Source organism: Parasteatoda tepidariorum, chromosome 2 (assembly GCF_043381705.1).
Source record: "Parasteatoda tepidariorum isolate YZ-2023 chromosome 2, CAS_Ptep_4.0, whole genome shotgun sequence".
Taxonomy (NCBI): Eukaryota; Metazoa; Arthropoda; class Arachnida; order Araneae; family Theridiidae; genus Parasteatoda; species Parasteatoda tepidariorum.
In genome coordinates this window covers 86,966,476-86,987,071 of record NC_092205.1, presented here as the reverse complement: position 1 = coordinate 86,987,071, position 20,596 = coordinate 86,966,476, and the positions used below count along the sequence as shown (strand labels likewise).

The 20,596-nt window shown below is 29.6% G+C and overlaps 1 protein-coding gene across 1 annotated transcript; it reads right to left on the bottom strand.

The window, feature by feature from the left end:
* Nucleotides 1–296: 296 nt before the first annotated feature.
* On the bottom strand, nucleotides 297–12,106 carry LOC122272216 (uncharacterized). The gene is made up of 3 exons (XM_043055605.2): nucleotides 11,834–12,106; nucleotides 3,843–4,056; nucleotides 297–1,533 (listed from the first exon to the last, which is right to left on the bottom strand). Exons 2-3 carry the CDS (start codon nucleotides 4,046–4,048, stop codon nucleotides 1,242–1,244), a joined length of 498 nt encoding a protein of 165 aa, XP_042911539.1. The 5' UTR covers nucleotides 4,049–4,056; nucleotides 11,834–12,106; the 3' UTR covers nucleotides 297–1,241.
* Between the last annotated feature and the right edge of the window lie 8,490 nt (nucleotides 12,107–20,596).

Sequence of the window (20,596 nt, the reverse complement as noted above, 5' to 3'; positions counted from 1 at the left end):
GTTATGCTTTGGTTCTCGTAATAGTGGTACATTAAATATATTTTTTGCCATAATTGTATGAAGAAAAACACTTGAACGAATATTGTGAAATTCCATCATGAGAAATTTCAGAATTCTTAAAAAAAAATATACATTTGTTGGTGTTTGCAAAAAGAAATATTCATTTAATATATTCCAAAAACGGCAAAAATTGATCAATAATGTTTAAAGCATGAAATAAATGATATAACATTGGGAAACTGAATGCACTTGTTTTTTTAAATTTCTTTTGATTAAAAATGAAAAATACGTAAACATAAGTCTAAAAATATTTATTAAACACATGAAACCAATGAGTATATAACCCATTATGTATATATTACTAAACTAATAAGAATATGAAGAAATCTAATGGCAGGTGAGCTGGCGTGTGATAAAGGTTGAAGTTGAGACTGATACTTGATAAATGAATAACCAAAGTTGATAAATTATAATTACAGTAATCTTCGTAATTACAATTAGTGTTCCGTAATCACCACCCTTAATATATATGTTAAGAAATATTTAAATCAGCAGAGAAAACGCTGTCTAAATATAACGAATCACTATTGAAACTATAAGCACAAAAACTTCATTGATTCCCGGAAGAAAAAAAAGAAGAGTCCTGAAGGCGATTATCAAAAATTCAAAGTTTAAACAGACATTTAAATAACTGGTTTCGAACTTGTGTTTAACGTTTTTAAACTATTACATTTAGGCAAGAAATAAACTATAAGACTAGACTAGATAGGTCATTTAAAAAAATAGCTGTAGTTTGAAGAGAGAATCTTATTGCAGATTTGAAATCTTCGAACTGGAGCGATTTTAATAACGTTTTTGTTTCTCCCTCTCTCTCTAATGTGTGATTTCTGATGGGCGCATTTTAACAACGATTCCAAAATTTGCAAAGTAAGGGTGGTGGTTACGAAACATCCTGTTAATAATTAAATTAAAAACATCAGACTTTTTGAGCCAGTTGCCACTTTTCATTGTAGTTGTGTGAAATTATGGTAGAACTTTTGTAATTAATGAATGTAATTTCGCACAATATCCACGAAAGTAACTAACGATGGCGGTAATGTTACCATTTACTTTCCAGTTCTTCGTTTTGAATCTTATTTTATTCAACAATTTTTGAAGTCAATGATTCAATGATTTTATTCCAAAGCATGATGTGTCCCGCAATGCATCACGCTTTGAATTATCTTAAAATGTTCTTTCAATCATTTCCGCCACCAGTCTTCACTGAAATTCGTGTAATCGTCCACGGTATTGTATTCTTCAATACTGTTGTGTACAGACGGTACAAACACGGATTCACTGTCCTTAACAATATCGGAAGAACTGAGACTCAGCTGTTTCAGGATGCTGTCGATGTTTTCAGATGCTGATTGAAGTTCTGCCAGTGCATGAGTACCAGAAGCTTTCGAGTCATATGTTGGGTAGTCATAGGATGCCTGTTGCCAGAACTGGTCACCTTGATGACCATATGCTGAATAGCCGTATGGATGAACGCTGAAAACAGAGATTTACAGTTTTTAGGATTATGCTTTAATAAAGTACTGACTTGTTACCTGATTAAAATCTTCATTGGTTTCAAAAATACATAAAAGGCAACGTATTTTTTAAGTAACTTATTTTAAATTCAAAATACATAAAAAGTAAATATATAAAAAGTAAGCTTCAAAAATTCATAAAAAGTAAGGCATTTTTGAAGTAACGTATTTTTGAAGTAATGTATTTTTGAAGCGAATAAAGCTTTTAATCTTGGACAGTTTCTTGCGATTATTTATTTAAAATCTATTTATTCTTCTTAGGATTATTTATGCAGCGCAAACATCAGGCGAGATTGCATCGAATAAGGATCAGAAAAAAATACAGTTGATTCCAAGAATTTGTAGAACAGCTCTTCTACAGTGTGTATTTGAGCAAGCAATTTGATTATTACAAACATCAAGAATTGTTATTTTATTTTCCAGAGTTGCTCAACAAATGTCAAGTTTTAATTTTTTTTCCTCTGAATTTCTATGCAAAACCAGATGTGTGAAATATTTCAAAATTAACAGAAAAAACTAACCTGGAATCATTTGTCTGAATATCACAGTTTTAGTTGTACTAAATTTACATCACTTTAGAGCTGTACAATGGGCTATTAGGGAAACATCAATAAAGATGATCCCAAGACGTGTCATAACAATTTTGATCCTCTGCAGAGGAGATGGCTTCCTACTTTGGTAGCCCGACGAACTACATGCGAAGTTGTGCACTTTACGTTAGAAGAGTTTCACGAGGAACGATACCGCGCACTCTTTTGTCTTTCACAGACTGATCGAAGTTGTCATCCAGTCGCTCACTGACCACAGCCAGTGGGCATTCCGAGAACTACTGGGAACCATGTCTTATGACCAACTCACTGTGGGACATACCATGGTTTTACTTTAGTCTCCGTTCTTTTTTCCTAACCCTATAACGTGCGATTTTTTATGTATTGCAGTGGTTTTAAAACTACTCTCAAAAGAGCTGTAGAATATTAATGTAATAAGTAATAAAATAAGTATTTTATTATCTGTGCTACTATTTAAAATCTGAAAAAAAAATATCGAATTCTATGCTTACAGATCCAATTATAATCTTTAAGTTACTTATTTATATTTCTTGGTATTTTAGTATATTTAAATTAAAAAGTATTGCTATTAATGAGTATTGCTATACAAACAAATTTTATCCTTTCATCTAAATTTATTATTTTTCATTTAAAAAAAGGAAGCTTGTTATTAATCTACTTGTTTACTCATTCATTGTTGCACATTCGTATGAAGGTTTGTATGCTCATTACAAAGACAGCTTATAAGCAAGCCCTTGTCAAGTTGAAGAATCGATATCATAACAGCAACACAACGATATATACAGAGTTACATCCAGGCTTAGATCCAGGACTCGAACCCGTTAATTCCACGATAAAGATTATTTGATCGAACGACGATTCCGCTTGGCTAGAAAGGCTGCTTAACACATTTAGGATTAACATACACTTTTCAAAGAAAAATTGGTAGCAGCTCAGGTGTTTCATTATAAAGATTTATTTTGCAGAAACAAGTTAGCTTTGCCAACCGTTATTTATTATAATATGAATGTAATGTACCTGAAGTCAAAATACTGTGCTTTTTTAAAGCAAAAATGGTAATTAGCAAAAAGAGATATCATCTTGGTATAAGCAAATGTGTACTATCACTTCGTCCATATGGGTGTTATTCATAGATAAAACTTTTTTTGTGAACGAGCACTGAATTAAAGAGTCAATTGTGGTGCTACATATACAAAATGGAATGTAAATAAAAGTCATGGTGCTATACAATGATAAGTCNTGGGTTAAATTTAGTAGGAATAACACAACCTGTGACGTAGGCTATAGTATACCCAATTAGCAAAAAGAGATATCATCTTGGTATAAGCAAATGTGTACTACCACTTCGTCCATATGGGTGTTATTCATATATAAAACACTTTTTGTGAACGAGCACTGAATTAAAGAGTCAAGTGTGGTGCTACATATACAAAATGGAATGTAAATAAAAGTCATGGTGCTATACAATGATAAGTCACATTTTCAAATTGTTTAGAGGAGCAATTTGGGTGAAAAACACCTAGATTTCCTTGTAAGCAATAAGATGTAAGCATTAAGCAGTCATCTAATAGAAATTCCGGAAATCTGTAGAAAAAAAAATAAGAAGAAACTGTTTCACTCAAAACTTAAACACTGGAATGTGTGGCTTATTATTATATTTCCCCCAAGTACTTTAAATTAAAGTAGGAAATTTACTTACGGATAGGGTTTTCGCACGTGCTTGCTAAAGGTAATAGGGAGTGGAATAGGAATAGGTAGTGGAACAAATCGTGGTTTCAAAAGTCCACCTATTATAGCGGCTAAAGCAATTTCTTTTGTCATGAAATGAACTCCCATAATTTCTGGTATTAAAAATCCCAGCAACAGCAACATGATGTTCAGACATTTCATAAATTTTGGATGCATTTTGGTATCTGTAAAAGAGCAAGACAATCTTAATTTATTCAATGTCAGAAAATTTTGCAGGAAATCTCTAAGACTTGATATAAATTCATTAATAAAAGCACAGAGTTTAAATAAAACACTTCTTTTAAGAGTACGCGGTTTTTGCAATTATACGGTTCAATAACAGAAACAGATTTAATGCAATTCTCAAAACTCTCCAGAAATGTGTTTCGGTCTCTCTTAAGAAGACGCCACTACGGGGGAGAAATTCTTAAAAACAATTCTTTTCCATCTACCTAAGTAATTTAAAGTTAAAAAAAGTGAACCTAGAGTAAACCGTGACGCTTTAAATGCTTAAAAAATGTTTTCCAAAGATCAGAATGCGAAAAAATTAATTTAGGTTTACTTTCCAAATGCGTAATCTTGCCATAATTTATTTGCACTTTGATAATTTGAAGAAAAAAAATTCAGCACTTAAATTCATAATATTTCATTTATGGTTTACTCTAGATTTATGTGAACTCAATTTTTTCTAAACTTTAAATTGTAATATACAAATGTTAGCAATTATTCTAGAAGTTAGTGACCTCCAAAAGTTTCATGTAACATACATTATGTTATCATAGGTAAATTTCATGATTTAATGGTAAATTTTAAATTAATTAATTCTATAAGTTAATTGAACCATTGAAAAATCATTAATAATAATATGACAGCTTTATTAATAATAATAATAAAAAACAGCGATAGCAGAAAACGCAGCTAGCAAATTAAGATCCTCTTTTTCCCTTCCCATTTATGTTTATGAAATTACTTTCTACAGTTAAATTAACATATGCATAAAAGAATATTGAAATAATTATAACAATAAAGAAAAAACTCGTGCAAAAATTCTATTATTATTTTTTTTTTTAAATTTTAAACTTTTATTAAAATTTTCTTTAATAAATGTTTTTTTAATAAAAAACTGACAATATTTAGATTAGAAAAATAGGAGCTTAATCTAGATTTTTAACTTCTTGACATACATTTAAAGTTAACTCCTGAAACCAATAAGATTGAGTCTTTTTGCGCAAAAATCCTACCATTAGATCAAAAATTATTCTGGAGAATAGCAACTTCCAAAAGCTTGAGGCAACATACATTCACTGTGTTTACATTATTAAATTTCTTGATTTAATAACAATTTAAATTAATTATTTCTACACGTTAGTTAAATTGTAGGAAAAAAAGTATTACATTTTGTGGTAGCTTTTATAATGATAAAAAAAACAATGATATTAATTTTAAAAACCACAAACAAATAGACATAATCTAGTTATTAACATCAGAGCTAGAATTTTAGAGCTTTAAAAAATATTGGAAAAAATGCGAAACGCTTTTAACATCCGCCAAAAAAGATTTTAAAATTAAAAATAATGCCTTTAAGTTTTAGAAAAAAAATTTATAAAATATCTTTAAAAAAACTAATAAATCTTACTTTGTATTTGTAAATTGAATGAAAAATGTAGAAATTAAAATAAATATGCAGTTTATGAGAAAAGTAAAATGTAAAAAAATACCTCATAATATTAGAATTAGAAGTAACTATCTTAGAGCACATCAGAATTGCATTGTATTATTAAATGTTTTTGTGAAGTCTTTAAATCAAAAGTTGCTTAGGGTGTTTTAAAAATTTTAATTTGAAGTCCTTAAAAAGAAAATTAATGCGAAATTAATTTGTGAGGAAAATAGTTAATCCACAAGCAAAATGGTCTTACAATAAAAATCATTCAAAATTAATTTAAAAAAAATCTAAATACAGAAAAAATTATCTAAAAAATTTATAAAAAAATGCCATATGAAGAAAAAACGACCAAGAATGTATTTACCATCAATAAGATAGTCTAGTTTATCATAAATGGTAATGAAATTAACGGAACCGTTAATAACAAGAAAGGAGATTTTAATCACTATAACAATAATGAAAAAATACAGTAGAAAAATTCGATTAAATTCCATTTTTTTTAATCATAATTTTTTCTTAAAAGCAGCAAAAGAAATTAGTTTGCTTAAAAAACTTATATTAGAAAATAAGGTCTTTCAACCTTCATCTTGACACACATCTACTGTTTGGCAAGTATTATCATTTTTAAATATGCTATCTTAATTCGAAACAGATTGAATTGATATTATACAATAGATACAATTAGATTGATTTACATATAATTTTTTTTTTTATTTTGAAATTCTATTGTAAGTTCTTCATAAAGAAATTTCAACTTAAGGTTATTTAATTTTCTGAATGACTTTTTTTGTTCGGACATTGTGAGTATGGCACCCACGCAAATGCAAATTTGAATAAAAACGAACTTTTTTTAGGTCAAATTTTCTTAAAATGGAGTCTCTCTTATTCACGCTAATTTAAATCAGTACCATTTCGGATCACCGATAATTAATTCCGGTTCAAATAATGAAGCTAAAGGATCCTTGAGGAAAGGATGTTTTTAGGTCCAATATAGTGATGTCTCTGTAAAAAGTAATACTGTAAGATATTTTTTAATTTTATTCTGAAAAATAAAAAAAAAATTTGAGGAATTATTCTGTTTTGTTCTGTATAAACATGTACCTTAAAATGATTTTATTTCCAATATGAAAAGAAATAAGTGGGCAAATTTGTTCTGTACAAATAAAAAAAGATCAACATTTTACTGCGAAAATTAAATCGAAGCATTTTATCCACATTATTAAAAATGGATCCTCACATTTGACAAAACTTTCTTTGTTTTTGGCGAAACCATTTACTGGTATATGCTCCGAGCAAAAGATTCGTCAAAGTGAAGAAATAACTCTCCTTACTTCTTCGAGGAAACGACTTTCATCATAATTAACGATATATTTTGTCATTCTATTTTTTTTTCCAAAAAAAATGTGTTCATCTAAATTTTCTATTAATCACTTCTTCGTGAGCACCATTAGGTGGATCAAATGTCTTCCAGACAACACAAGAAGGTTAGATAATATAGAGGGATAAATTACACAGGTGCCCGAATCCAGATTCAAATCCGGGATCCTCCTGGTATGGTACGAGGCCAACTTCTTGATCACCATAGAGACTGTTTGACTTGACTTAATTCGCCAATTTTTTTTTCCAATCGGCTAGTCTTTATTCTAGTATCGTCATTCTAGTAAACAATCTCAAACAGCTGTGATGAGGTTCGGAGTAGAGGAAACATTTTCGTCATATATTTGACATTTCGCGTTTTGTCACAAATCATGTGGTTTCGTGACAAAATGATTCTCGAAATTAACGAGATACAGCTAAAGGGTTGCTGAATCGTCGAAAGTGGGAATTTTATTTCTGAGAGTGCAGCTAAGCTCCCGTTTATCGCGCATAGGCGGCCGATCGAATTTCTATTGCAGTGTATATGACGTGCATGCTCGTCATGTGAAATAAAAAATTGCAATTAACTATCAAAACTTGAAATTTGACTAAAATACTGTACGAATATTACTTTGTGGTATGTTTTATTTTTATACTACCAATAGAACTGCCAAATATTTTATATTGTGGTTCAGGAGGGAAGCTCGTGGCCCGAAACCATTCACATTCGTAAGCCATAACTTGGACGGCGAGCACTGATTTGCCAAGAAATTGCGTGAACAATTAGCTGAGCTAATATTGCTCTTATGTTCTTCTAGAGAAGAGATGGGTTCGTTTACTAAAACAAGTTTTCGGACTCTTAAATTTTTTTTATAAGCTACTTTTCAGCAAACATTTGCTTCAGTTACTAAATATAAAATTTATAAGGCATAAAAACTTCAACAATCTGCTACTTCTTTTCCAAGCTTTTGCTTTTGGCCTTTTATACCTCGGTTACGAGCGAACTCTGTAATCCTATGTATCTCGGGCTTGAACTAAAATCCTTCGGGGTCGAACCTCAAAAAGAGAGCATGAACTTCTCTCTCGGCTTAGGGGATAGAGTGTTCGCTTTCTAATGAGGCGAACCAGGTTCGAATCCCAGTCGATGCGAATTCAGCATCCAGCTTGCATCGACCACAGTGCTGACGCAAAATATCCTCAGTGGTAGACGGATCTTGGGTTAGAGTCTCCTTGCCTTCAGGCTAACCGTGGGAGGTTCTCTTGGTATTCCTCTCCATGTAACGCAAATGCGTGTTGGCTCCATCAAAAAGTTCTCCACGAAAGCAAATTTCTCCCAAAACTGGATCCAGGAGTTACCTTGTCTTCTGAATTGGGTTCAAAATTACTAGGCTACGGAGTTGAACATTAGTAGTCGTAAACCAATAAAATTGGGTCTGCTGTTCAACGACGGTTATAAAAAATAAATAAATAAANTCGAGGAATTATTTTGTTTCGTTTTGTATAAACGTGTACCTTAGAATGTTTTTGTTTCCAATATGAAAAGAAATAAGTGGGCAATTTTGTTCTATACAAATAAAAAAAGACCAACATTTTACAGCGAAAATGAAATCGAAGTATTTTATCCACACTGTGAAAAATGGATGCTCACATTTGACAAAACTTTCTTTGTTTTTGGCGAAACCGTTTACTGGTATATGCTCCGAGTAAAAGTTTCGTCGAAGTGAAGAAATAACTCTCCCTACGTGACGACATTCATCATAATTAACGAAATATTTCGCAATCCTACTTTTTTTTTCAAAAAGAAAAATGTATTTATCTAACTTTTCTAATAATCACTTCGTGAACACCATTTTCGATCAAATGTCTTCCAGACAACACAAGAAGGATAGATAAAACAGAAAGATAAATTACAGAGGTATCCGAAGCGGAATTCGAACCCGAGATCTTCTTGTTATGAGGCCAACCTTTCGACCATCATAGAGACTGGTTGGCTTAATTCATCAATTTTTTCGGTCATCTAGTCTTATTCTAGTTTCGTCATTCTAGTAAACAATCTCAAACAACTGCGGTGAGGTTCCGAGTTGAGGAAACATTTTCGTCATACATTTGATATTTCGCGTTTTGTCACAAATCACGTGGTTTCGTGACAAAATGTTTCTCGAAATTAACGAGATACAGCTAAAGGGTTGCTGAATAGTCGAAAGTGAGAATTTTATTTCTGAGAATGCAGTTAAGTGGCGTTTACAGACGCGATCGACCAAATTTCTATTGCAGTGTGTATGATGTGTACGCTCGTAGTGGGAAATAAATAAATAAAAAAAATACAATTAACTATCAAAACTCGAAATATGACTAAAGTACTATAACAATATCATTTGGTGGTATGTTTTTCTATATTACCAATAGAACAGTTACATATCTTATACTGTGATTCGAGAGGGTAGCTCGTGGCCCGAAACCAATTAAATTCGTAAGCCACGATTTGGACGGCGAGCATTGATTTGCAAAGAAATTGCGTAAACAATTAGCAGAGCTAATACTGCCTTTATGTTCTAACTAGAGATGAGATGGGCTCGTTTACTGAAACAAGATTTCGGACTCTTAAAAAAAAAATTTTAAACTACTTTTCATCAAACGTTTACTTCAGTTACTAAATATAAAATTTATAAGGCATAAAAACTACAGCAATCTGCTACTTCTTTTCCGAACTTTTGCTTTTGGCCTTTTATTCAGTAGTATACCTCGGTTACGAGCGGACACTGCAATCCTATGCATCTCGGGCTCGGACAAAAATCATTCGGGGTCGGACTTCCAAAAGAGACCATGAACTTCTCTCTACAAAGCAGAGTCCTGAGCCGCGATGGCTCAGGGGATAGAGCTTTCGCCTTCCAATGAGGCGAACCGGGTTCGAATCCCAGTTGATACGAATTCCGCATCCGGCTTGCACCGACCACAGTGCTGACTTGAAATATCCTCAGTGGTAGACGGATCCTGGGTTAGAGTCCCCTTGTCGTCAGACTAACCATGGGAGGCTCTCGCTGTTTTCCTCTCCATGCAAAGCAAATGCGGTTAGCTTCATCAAAAAAAGTTCTCCACGAGAGCAAAATTTCTCCCAATACTTGATCCAGGAGTTCCGTTGTCGTCTGAATTGGGTTCAAAATTACAAGGCTACGGAGTTGAACATTAGTAGTCGTACACCCATAAGATTGGGTCTACTGTTCAGCGACGATTATAAAAAATAAATAAATAAATAAATTTAAAAAAAAAAAACAGAGTCCTGAATACTCTTGAATTGAATATAAGAATTTTGAATATTCGATCCAAAAGCTCGTCCTTCCTCGCTTTCGCCTCATATTCTTATATTGTATCGTATTATTTTTTGACATTTTTTTAACAACAGTAACCTTTTCAGAAATAAATTTTATTATTTTTTTAAAGACAAATGTAATCCTTTCTCGTATTTCATAAAATTTATAACAGGACTATTTGTCATGCGCTTGGCATGCATACGGGCAATCTGAGTAAACATATCTTTATTTTACGGATAGGAATGGACTTAAATCTATAACTAAGAGGGAAGCTACAGTATGAAAGATACTATCACAATCATTTAGCCAGGAGTGTGTAATAGTTAGTTAATAATAGTTGCATACTTAAGTTGGAAACACCCAAAAAGTTAAATTAACATTAAGAGGTCCAACTGTTTGACTATTGAGCCACATTTTTTCAAATTGGGTCTACTAACCTTCTCCCCCATATTTTAAGGGACAATATATCAAGTCCGTGTAAAAAAGTATGTTTATTCAGAGAAATACGTCGTTTTTTAATTCCATGGCTTAAAATAACATCTGCTCCAATTAATTAGCATCTATAAACCTAAAAATTGCATAATAGAACGTGAAAATATGATTTTTCCACAAAAAGTTATTAAAGTGTTCCGTTTTTAAATTTGTGCATTTTACAATTATGCCCTACTAGCTGAATATTCGTTTTTCATACGAGGTGAATGAATAAAGGAAATAATAAAATAGTACTGAACTAAACTACGAAATCATGCACAAAACTAAATGGCATATACCAACACAGTTAATAAACCTAAAATAATATCGATTATTTATTTATCTATTATTATTTGCTGCCCTTTCCGGTGACTTTACGTTATTGAATTAAGCGAAACATGATTTTTTTATAGTTCATTTCCTCTGAATAAAGATTAACTGCATTCAGTATCATTTGGCATGACTTGGCAGTTTCATTGGAAGTTCAATGTTAGGAAAGAACAAAACCAAGTCTTTCTTCCAACCAACTTCTTGCATTTCAAATAAGATAGAAATTCAGTTTTTCCCAATTGTTGCATTATTTCTTAAATAAAAAACACTACAAATTTCTATGCATTTTGTACGCTGGAACCCCTTAAAATTTTTTTTATTTTTGTAAGACCTTGTTTTAAACATTAAGTACTACCATAGATAGTTAGGGCCATACAATTCTGTAGTTATAATTATTTACAGATCACTTCCACTGTTTAAGAATGTTCTCATATCAAACTTTTAAAATTTGGTTAAAATTAGTTAATTACTCTTACTCCAACTTTTAGTAACTTTCATAAGTTTAAAAAAAAATATTAAAAATAAAAATATGGGTGTTACGGAACATAAAGCAATATATTGCGCCTGTTAACAGACAGTGTTTACTTTTCTTAAAATAAAAAAACATTAAAATTCTAAAAGTTTCCAAAATTTAGAGCAGTGTAAATGTCATCAAGACTTATTTTAACAAAAAATATTATATACCTTCAAATATTGTTATAAAAATAGTTACAAGCTTTTAAAATCGGCAAATAGTAAATATTCGTAATTGGTAGAAAAAATAGCCCAATATTACATTTTAATACTTATAAATTTTAATTAGCTAAAAGAAAAATTATTGTAAAAAGTACTTACTTTAAGGATGCAGATACTTCAGAAGTCCGAAAGAAGAGTACTAAAATTTCAGTTAAACCCTAAGTTAAGTATGGAGAGGAATCATTCTGTTGTCAACTTCAAGGGCTGGCCTTCAATATTCCATATTGGAGGATACTTCCCGCTACTCATCTATGTTTTTGTGTCAAATGTAGAAGAATAGTCCAGATTTAGACACCTACGAATATTTTACAATTCTTCAATTGGATCTATGAGTCATTGTTTTCGTAAGTGGAGTTCAACACGCTTGGCGAGGTGCCCTTTGCATTCAAATGGCTATTGCTTTTTAATTTGGCTGGATGGAACATTTTTCTTATTAGATGGGCTGGAACCGTTGGCGTCACAGTGTTATGACCTCTGAAGAGTAAGGAGACAGGTGATGTATTGACAATAGTGGTTTGAAGATACTTTTCGGTATAAATAGTTTTTTTTGTTATAATTTCTATGATAAAAAGGAAGAAAGTTGCAGGAATTTTATTGCAACATTATTATAATTTGATATAAATGTAATTTTTTTCTCTATTCAGTTGATGTATTTAATTACTGCATATGGGAAATAAAACTAAAAAACATATATTTCGATTAAGAAGTTTTTTGAAATCCAGCTAAAGTGTTGCTTAACAGGGTAGCGCAATAAACGGAAATTAATATTGAGTAAGTGCTCAAAAATATTATTGGTAGTTTAATTAACGGCATTAAAAGGTTAGTACACCGTAATCAAGTTTTATTTTGAGAAACAAAAGAAAGATGGTGGCAGGGAGTTCATTGCAACACTATTGTAATTTGACAGAAATTAAAAAAGGAAAATTTTCTATATTCGGTTTTAAGTAGTTAATTACTCGATAAGGGAAATAAAAGAAAAAACACAGATTTTTATTAATCAGGTTGATGAAATCTCGCGAAAGTGCTAATTAACAAGGTACAGAATTAGCGAGAATTAATTTTGAGTATGTACCGAGCTCTAAAATATTACTGGTCACTTAACACTTTTATCGCGACAATGACGCGCCTTTGCCGTGCTTAGAATTTCTCCACATCTCTTAAAAAAATCCTTTAAAACTTATTTATTTTATTTAAAAAAATGAAAATCAATTGCAATCAATAACCATATTCACTAATACAACAATAGAGCAAAGCGAATATTCCTGGTAGACGAGTTAGCTCGTTCGTCGCGATGAAAGAGCTAATAGCATTAAAAAATTGGTATACAAAGGTCAAATTCTATTTTCGAATACCATTTTAAAATGTTAATTGTACAGTGCCAAAAATGGAACCGGTAATGTTAAAAATTATTACTTAAAATGTAACTGCCAACTTTTAGGGTCCATTACGTAAGTATTTATTTTTATAGTTAAATATGTAGCAAAGTTTCTTTTTTATTCTTCGATTTACAAATACTTTATAATTATACGATAAAATATTCAATATTTTCTTGTCTTTTACAGTGCGTAGTTTTTTAAATTACTGAACAATTTCTGCCCCAGAATATTATACTGACAATTTTCTAGAAGAATCTCTATTTTGGGATATTATTTTTAACGAATCTTATAAGAAAGATTGTCCTCATTAAATTTATATGTTAGAAAAACATAAGATTCGGGAATACTTTACTTTTTTATAATAGTCAACTAAAATTAAAAAAAGTTTTATCTATTTTTGAAAATAATAAATACTATTTTAAAGTTTTACAATCTTAAGGATCGACATACTTTTCTAAATTACTTATAATTTATTTATTATTATTACTTTATAATTATTACTTAGCTAAATTATTTTGTCCCACTTTAATATAATATGCATCGTTCATTTGCAAATAATTGCAGTGCTTATGTTTAGATTATTTCCACTTGGAAATTAAATGTATATCATACGATTCTGAAAGAATTCTTTAAAACCTAAATCTTAAAATAAAAAGTTTATGAATGTGCCAATAAAATTATAATTTCTTTACTCGTCTCTTTTCTGCCATGATATTACATATTTCTATTTGTCTCGTATTCGTGTCCTTATTAAAATGAATCATTTCTTATTTTCAAATATATGATTAAACCTAATATATGATTACATATTAGAAAATGATAAATTATTCACTTGAATGAGGTTTATTCTTTTGATACTAAAAATAGTTATGAATATAATGAATCAAGATTTAAAATTAAAAGAAAAAAATTCCTTTTTGAATTATTTTCTATTAAGAAATGCACATAATATTGCTTCAGGAAAAGGATCAAACACTCCTACATGTTCATCTTATTGCGTTAAAACGTGATAAATAACTCAGATTTATAAGTGACTACGTCATCGTTCTTCTCGCCTTGTTGCTTCCCAGTAACATCTACACACAGCGGGATCCTGTATATACTCGACTGTTAATAGCAACACGGGAGCTATCAGATACACACAACTGTGAGCTTAACACAGCACTCACGGCTAACGCTCAAAATCCGGTTAACTTAATACCGCTCTTCTAGACTTTAACAAATACGGTAAATAGAGGTATACATCGAATTCCATCCCTGATAGAATTCTTTGGGAGGAGGATTGTGACGTAACTACCACTATAAATATTAAACATCAATTTACTAGTATATAAGACATGCTAACTCGCTTTAACCTAGAGGCACCTCTTGATAAATGAAGGTTGGCGAAGTCGAATGCTCTTTCACCAGAAATATGAGACTGGCACCCAATTAGAATTTGAGATATAAAGCGTGCGTTATTTAGAATAGTTTTTACTTTTTTTTTCTTTCTTTTTTTGTCAAAATTATACTGATTCGATGCTACAATTAACAGTTTTTGAAGAGTAGTTGAACAATATACGATTGTTTGTTTTTAGATTTCCGATTTAAGAAAACTAGCAATTAACGTCAAAAAATTTTTTCGTATCATCGAAATTGTCTTTTATAATTTTAAACTGCAATCAATTTAAATTGCAACAAACTACTAACAAACGTATATTTTGAAATTACTAATTTAAAATCGCAAACTTAAAAATATTATTTATTTATAGTTTTGAGGAATATTCCGTGAAAATTCTAAACACGTTATCTCCAAATCTAATAAAGTGACCTCTTTATTTGTAACCTTTCTTGAAAGGTATTGTTCTACCAAATAGTTATGAATCATGAAAAGTTTTTAAAAAGAACAAAAATTATCAAGAAAACGCAAATCAAAAATTTAACCTAAAATACAAAATGGGGCGTGTGGAGACCTCTTAATGAAGATAGTCGCAGAAGTCCTCCCCTCCTATTTTTTTAAAAACTTTAATTCAATTATCTATTGTAATTCAATTATAAGAATTTCAGGATTAATGAAAGAAGTGACTTAGTATTAAAAACTTTACATTTCAATTCATCGTATAAACATAGTCTAAACAGATAATCGAATTATAATATGATTTAAATTGAACACATAAGCTCACACACATAAACATTCAGATGGTGTCCCAGGTTGTTGCAGCTTTATCTTATCTTTTATGACATAGCTTAATAGCTTAGCTTCTTCTACTTGCACCGAATCTTTGACTACCAATTCATGTATCCATTCGGCTTCTACTATGCCTTCAGAATATTTAATTACACACATAAGTTTATGTACTAAAAAGTTTTCTTGTCTTCAGGAATTTGTTTATGTTTTCCTTCTGTGGCCAAAATTCTTGAACTTCGAAACTCTATTAAGAATTTTTTTTAAACTATTTGTATTCCCATGTTTAACTTTTAATCCAAATTTAAAATTTTCCAAGCATAATTTCTCTTTTTCAAATTAGTGTTACGACAATTTATTGTTTTCCTGAAGCATTAAATGTTTTATTTACGTTGATGGTCAGTGCTAAGCTCTACGACTTATGTTTCTAATTATGAAAAAAAAAAATGCTTCTAGACTTATGTTTCTAATTATGAAAAAAAATGCTTCCAGACTTATGTTTCTAATTATGAAAAAAATGCCTCTAGACTTATGTTTCTAATTATGAAAAAAAATGCTTCTAGACTTATGTTTCTAATTATGAAAAAAAATGCCTCTAGACTTATGTTTCAAATTATGAAAAAAAAATGCCTCTAGACTTATGTTTCTAATTATGAAAAAAAATGCCTCTAGACTTATGTTTCTAATTATGAAAAAAATGCCTCTATACTTAAGTTTCTAATAAAAAAAATGCTCCTTGACTAATGTTTCTAATGATGAGAAAAATGCTCTGAAACTTATGTTTCTAATGATGAGAAAATTGCGCTTAGACTTATATTTCGAATGATTAAGAAAAGCCTATTATTTCAATAAATTCTATCTGTTTTAAAAATAATTTTTTCTGTAACTTTATGAAATAATAATTAGTAAGAAATTTTGAAATGAGTAATATTGAATACTTATTTGTAGGGCTTCATTTTCTTATGAACAGAGCACTTGCCCAGGGCACCTTAATAAAACGGGATGTTCAAATATTATGTACGCACCTAACAAGGGGAAGGGGTTATGGATTTGCTTATTTTTGTTGACAAGGGGGAGGAGGAGTCTGAGAGATGCTTGAAGACATTAAAATCCCTTTATTTTTCAAATTTAATTTTGAATTAAAAAATCAAAAAATTTAACAGGGAATTTACACTAGAAAAATATCAAATATGAAATAAAATTCGAAATTGAGAGAAGATAAAATTGAAAAAAAAAAATGTTTCTTCGAAGATTTACAGAGGTCGAGAGTTTTGAACATAAAAGGAAAGCACGAAGTATTCATAAGGAATATTCAACTCAAAATTTTTTTAAATGAATGAAAAGATAAATTTTGCTTTATGCAAAGTTTGCAAGGCAGCGATGAGTCAAATGACAGGTGTCTGTCATTTGAATTTAGTCCTGAAAATAGATATGATTTCGTTATTTTTTCTGAGAATAGGGGAGTTGAAAATAGCCAAAAATATGTTTATATTTGAATGAACTCTCTTATGTCATTGCATAAAGTTTCTTTTATTTTTACTTTATTTCTTATGCTTAATGGGAATTAAATCACAATTAATGTTTTTATTTTAATCCATTAGTGGATAGTACCATTTTATAAGAACAGTAAGTTTTTATTTTAAAGGAAAAAGAAAGTTATAGGATTTATTTAAATTGAATATAGTTATACTTGGTCTGCTCAAATAATGCCTTAATTTCAGGTTTAATTCAAATCAGTATTTCGCCTAAGGCCTCAGCATATCTCTATCGGCCACTTCTTACGTAATAATAAATCTTCATAAATACTAAAACTTGTTCTTGAAGTTAAAGTTAAAAAGTTGATCTTTTTGCAGATTACTTTAAAATTAAAATAATAAAACAAACTAAGTGACATTTTCATGAAACAAACAGACTCAGAAATAATAAATTTTATTACAAAATAAAATGTAACTATATTCAGATTCTTTTTTCAGTTTCATGGTTTTTAATTTTTTTTATAATTAATATTGGTAAGAAAAATTTCACAGAAAAAAGTTTATATGTTTTAAACCTATGGTGTTCATAGATTAAGCAGGATTATTTAGAATTCAGTACAAGAAACATATGTTATCAAATCGGAACAAATATCATAGCATTAGAGGTTAAAGCAATGTTGTATATTCAAAAAATGTTAACTACTAATGGAAATTTCAAAACAAAATATTTTTTAAAATTATTCTTAAGAAAGCATAAATATTCTCCGAAAAAAGAAATAATAAGTTTTTATTGAGTTAATTTAACCTTAAAACATCAAAATTCCTTAATCATTAACCATCTATCTTATTTCACGATATAACTCATTTATATTTATCTGATCTCAGATTTTTCTTTCTGTAATTTGAATACTTTTGTAATTTAAATTAGATTTTGTTTAAGTTTTTACAGTAACGTTTCCATGATTTTATACATTTCATTATACAATTAGGCTGTATTAGCAATTGGTTCTAAATACATCTATCTTATTTTTTAAGATTTCTTGTTATTTCAAAGAAAAGAACAGAGTATTATGCTGTAAAAAATATTTTTATAAAAGCCATAGTTTTTAGTAATTAAATATTAATCTAGTATAAATACTTAAGGATTTTTTAAGACATGTTCCGATCATGCTATTTCAGCTCTCTGTTTTCAGATACACTTTTTACTTTTCTTCATGTATGGTGTAATATTTAAGCCTTATTTAATTATTCGTTATCTATAACGGTTTTTTCTGTACGTGCTCAGCAACTCTTTGTTCTTTATTAAATTGTTTTTTATTGCCCTTATTATGTATTGCTTTCTGACATGTTGTATTTATTATTCTCGTATTCACCTTGCTCATTGCTATATTTAGGCCTTTATTTCTTTATTACTTGCTATCTACAACTTAATTCTTATTGCCTGCTATGCAGCTCTTTGTTCTTTATTACTCTGTCCTTTTGTTAGTTATTACCTTTTTATTTGTTCTGCTCATGTTTTCTCACACACTTTGTTTACTCCTCTTTTATTCTCCTTGTTCATTGTTATATTTAGGCCTTTATCTCTCTGTTACCTGCTATCTACAATTTATTCTTCATAACTTGCTATGCAACTCTTTATACCTTATTACTTTGTTCTTTATTGATTTTTTAAATGTTTTACTCTATTTTTCGATTTCCTCACATGCTTCATTTACTTTTCTTGAGGTCGTTTTCTCTTTGCCATATTTAGCTCTTTATTACTCATTTTTCATTATTGCTATACTGTGTTTTTTGTCCCTTTTGTCCCCTTATTACTTTGTTTTTTATTGCCTTTTATGTGCTCTAATCCAGTATTTTTTCACATGCTTTATTTTTTGTTCCTTAATACACCTTGCTTGTTTTTATAGTTTGACTTTAATCTCTCTATTATCTCTCTGTTATTTGCTATCTACAACTTATTTTGAATTGCTTGCTATGCACCTCTTTGTTTCTTATTACATTGTTCTTTATTGCCTTGTCTTTCACGCTTTATTTATTATTCTTTGTATCTTCCTTATATGTTGTTATATTTGATTCTTTATCTTGTTATTACCTGTTATCTACAGCTTATTCTTCATTAATTTCTATACATCTCTTTGTCCCTTACTGCATTGTTCTTTATTGCCTTATCTTTCAAGCTTTATTTATTATTCTTTGTATACTCCTCATATGCTGTTATATTTGATTCTTTATCTTGTTATTACCAGTTATCTACAGCTTATTCTTCATTACTTGCTATACAGCTTATTCTTCATTAAGCTGCTTTGTCCCTTACTACATTGTTCTTTATTGCTTTATGTTTCACGCTTTATTTATTTTTCTTTGTATCTCCCTTATATGTTATTAAATTTGAGTCTTTATCTCTATTTCACCTGTTATACAGCTAATTCTTCATTGCATGCTATGCACCTCGTTATTCCTTACTACATTGTTCTTTATTGCCTTATCTTACACTTTTGATTTATTACTCTTGTATCTCCCTTATATGTTGTTATATCTGAGCCTTAAAGAGCCATAAAGAACAATATCTCACTATTACCTGTTATCTGTAGCTTATTTTTTAATACTTGCTATACCATTTTTTGTTCTTCATTACCCTTGTTATACTATATTTTATACGTTCTACTTCAGTTTTCTGTTTTTTCTTTCCTTTCTGTTTTACACGCTTTACTTACTACTGTTGTATTCACCATATTTATCGTTATATTAAGGCTTTTCCCTCTCTATTACTTACTATTTATTTTTCATTACTGTACTGACTACTCAGCTTTTAGTTTCTTATTAAATTATTTCTTTTTGCATTTTTACATTCTTCTCTTCGATTAGCCATACTCTTCCTTAGACTGAAATGTATGAAGCAATGACATTTTAAACTTAGGTTATAAAATTATTTGTAGCATGCCAAGTTGATTTTATCGAAGTGTGATCGGCAATTTGGCACATTATTTTATGATTTCTCAAATTCTATGAATTGCAAGGTCAGTATGATACAGTTTGACACTTTTCAAAATGAAGAACATTATGCTTCTAAATTTTAATATGCATACAAATATATCGTGCCTCAATGTTAAAATTTTAATCATCATATTTAGCATAGAAAATTTTTAACATTAAAACTACTTTCTTATGGCTTTTTATTTTTTTTTAAACTTATAAACCGTAATTAGTAACGATTGTTAAGGGGTCACAGTACCCAAGAAATGACCAAAATATCAATATTTTTTTACTGCTTATAACAAAACGAAACTATTTCAAACGAACGGAAAAAAACCCATTTCTCTATCAATATTTTTAAAAAAAGTTATGAATGATTTGAAAATTGCCTTAATACAGAAACTTGATCAGCAGACAGACTTTAAAGTGCTTTTTCTCATCGATGGTAATTTTGTGTTTTAATCTTAATTAAATCCCTAAGGAATTTTTTCTACTTAAGATAAAGCTTTGGAGTAAACTTTTTTATCTTAAATATAATACACTTATTTAAACTGTGCATGGAATAGCATTTTATGATGTATTACAATTTTTGCAGCATGTTATATATACCAAACAGGAATTTTTAACTTTTTTTCTACTTTTTGGCAAAATAATCTATAAAAAATGCTCGAATTGATATATCAACAAATGAATGCATAAAATTGTTAAGAGGAATATTGTAAACACAAGGAAAGCAAATTGTTTTTGAAAATATGTTGAAATAAAAAGGCCATAAGGATTTAAAAATTGTGAATTTTTTAAATTTTTTTTTTAAATTTAAAAAAAAAATTAAACAGTTTAACTATTTTTTGAAGATAAATTATTGATTATAAGT

Bases quoted from the DNA above. Each gene is read 5' to 3' on its own strand.
- LOC122272216 (XM_043055605.2), bottom strand. From the start codon at position 4,048: ATGCATCCAAAATTTATGAAATGTCTGAACATCATGTTGCTGTTGCTG. The intron at 1,534-3,842 runs GTAAGTAAATTT...CTCTGTTTTCAG, and splicing joins CACGTGCGAAAACCCTATCC to CGTTCATCCATACGGCTATT.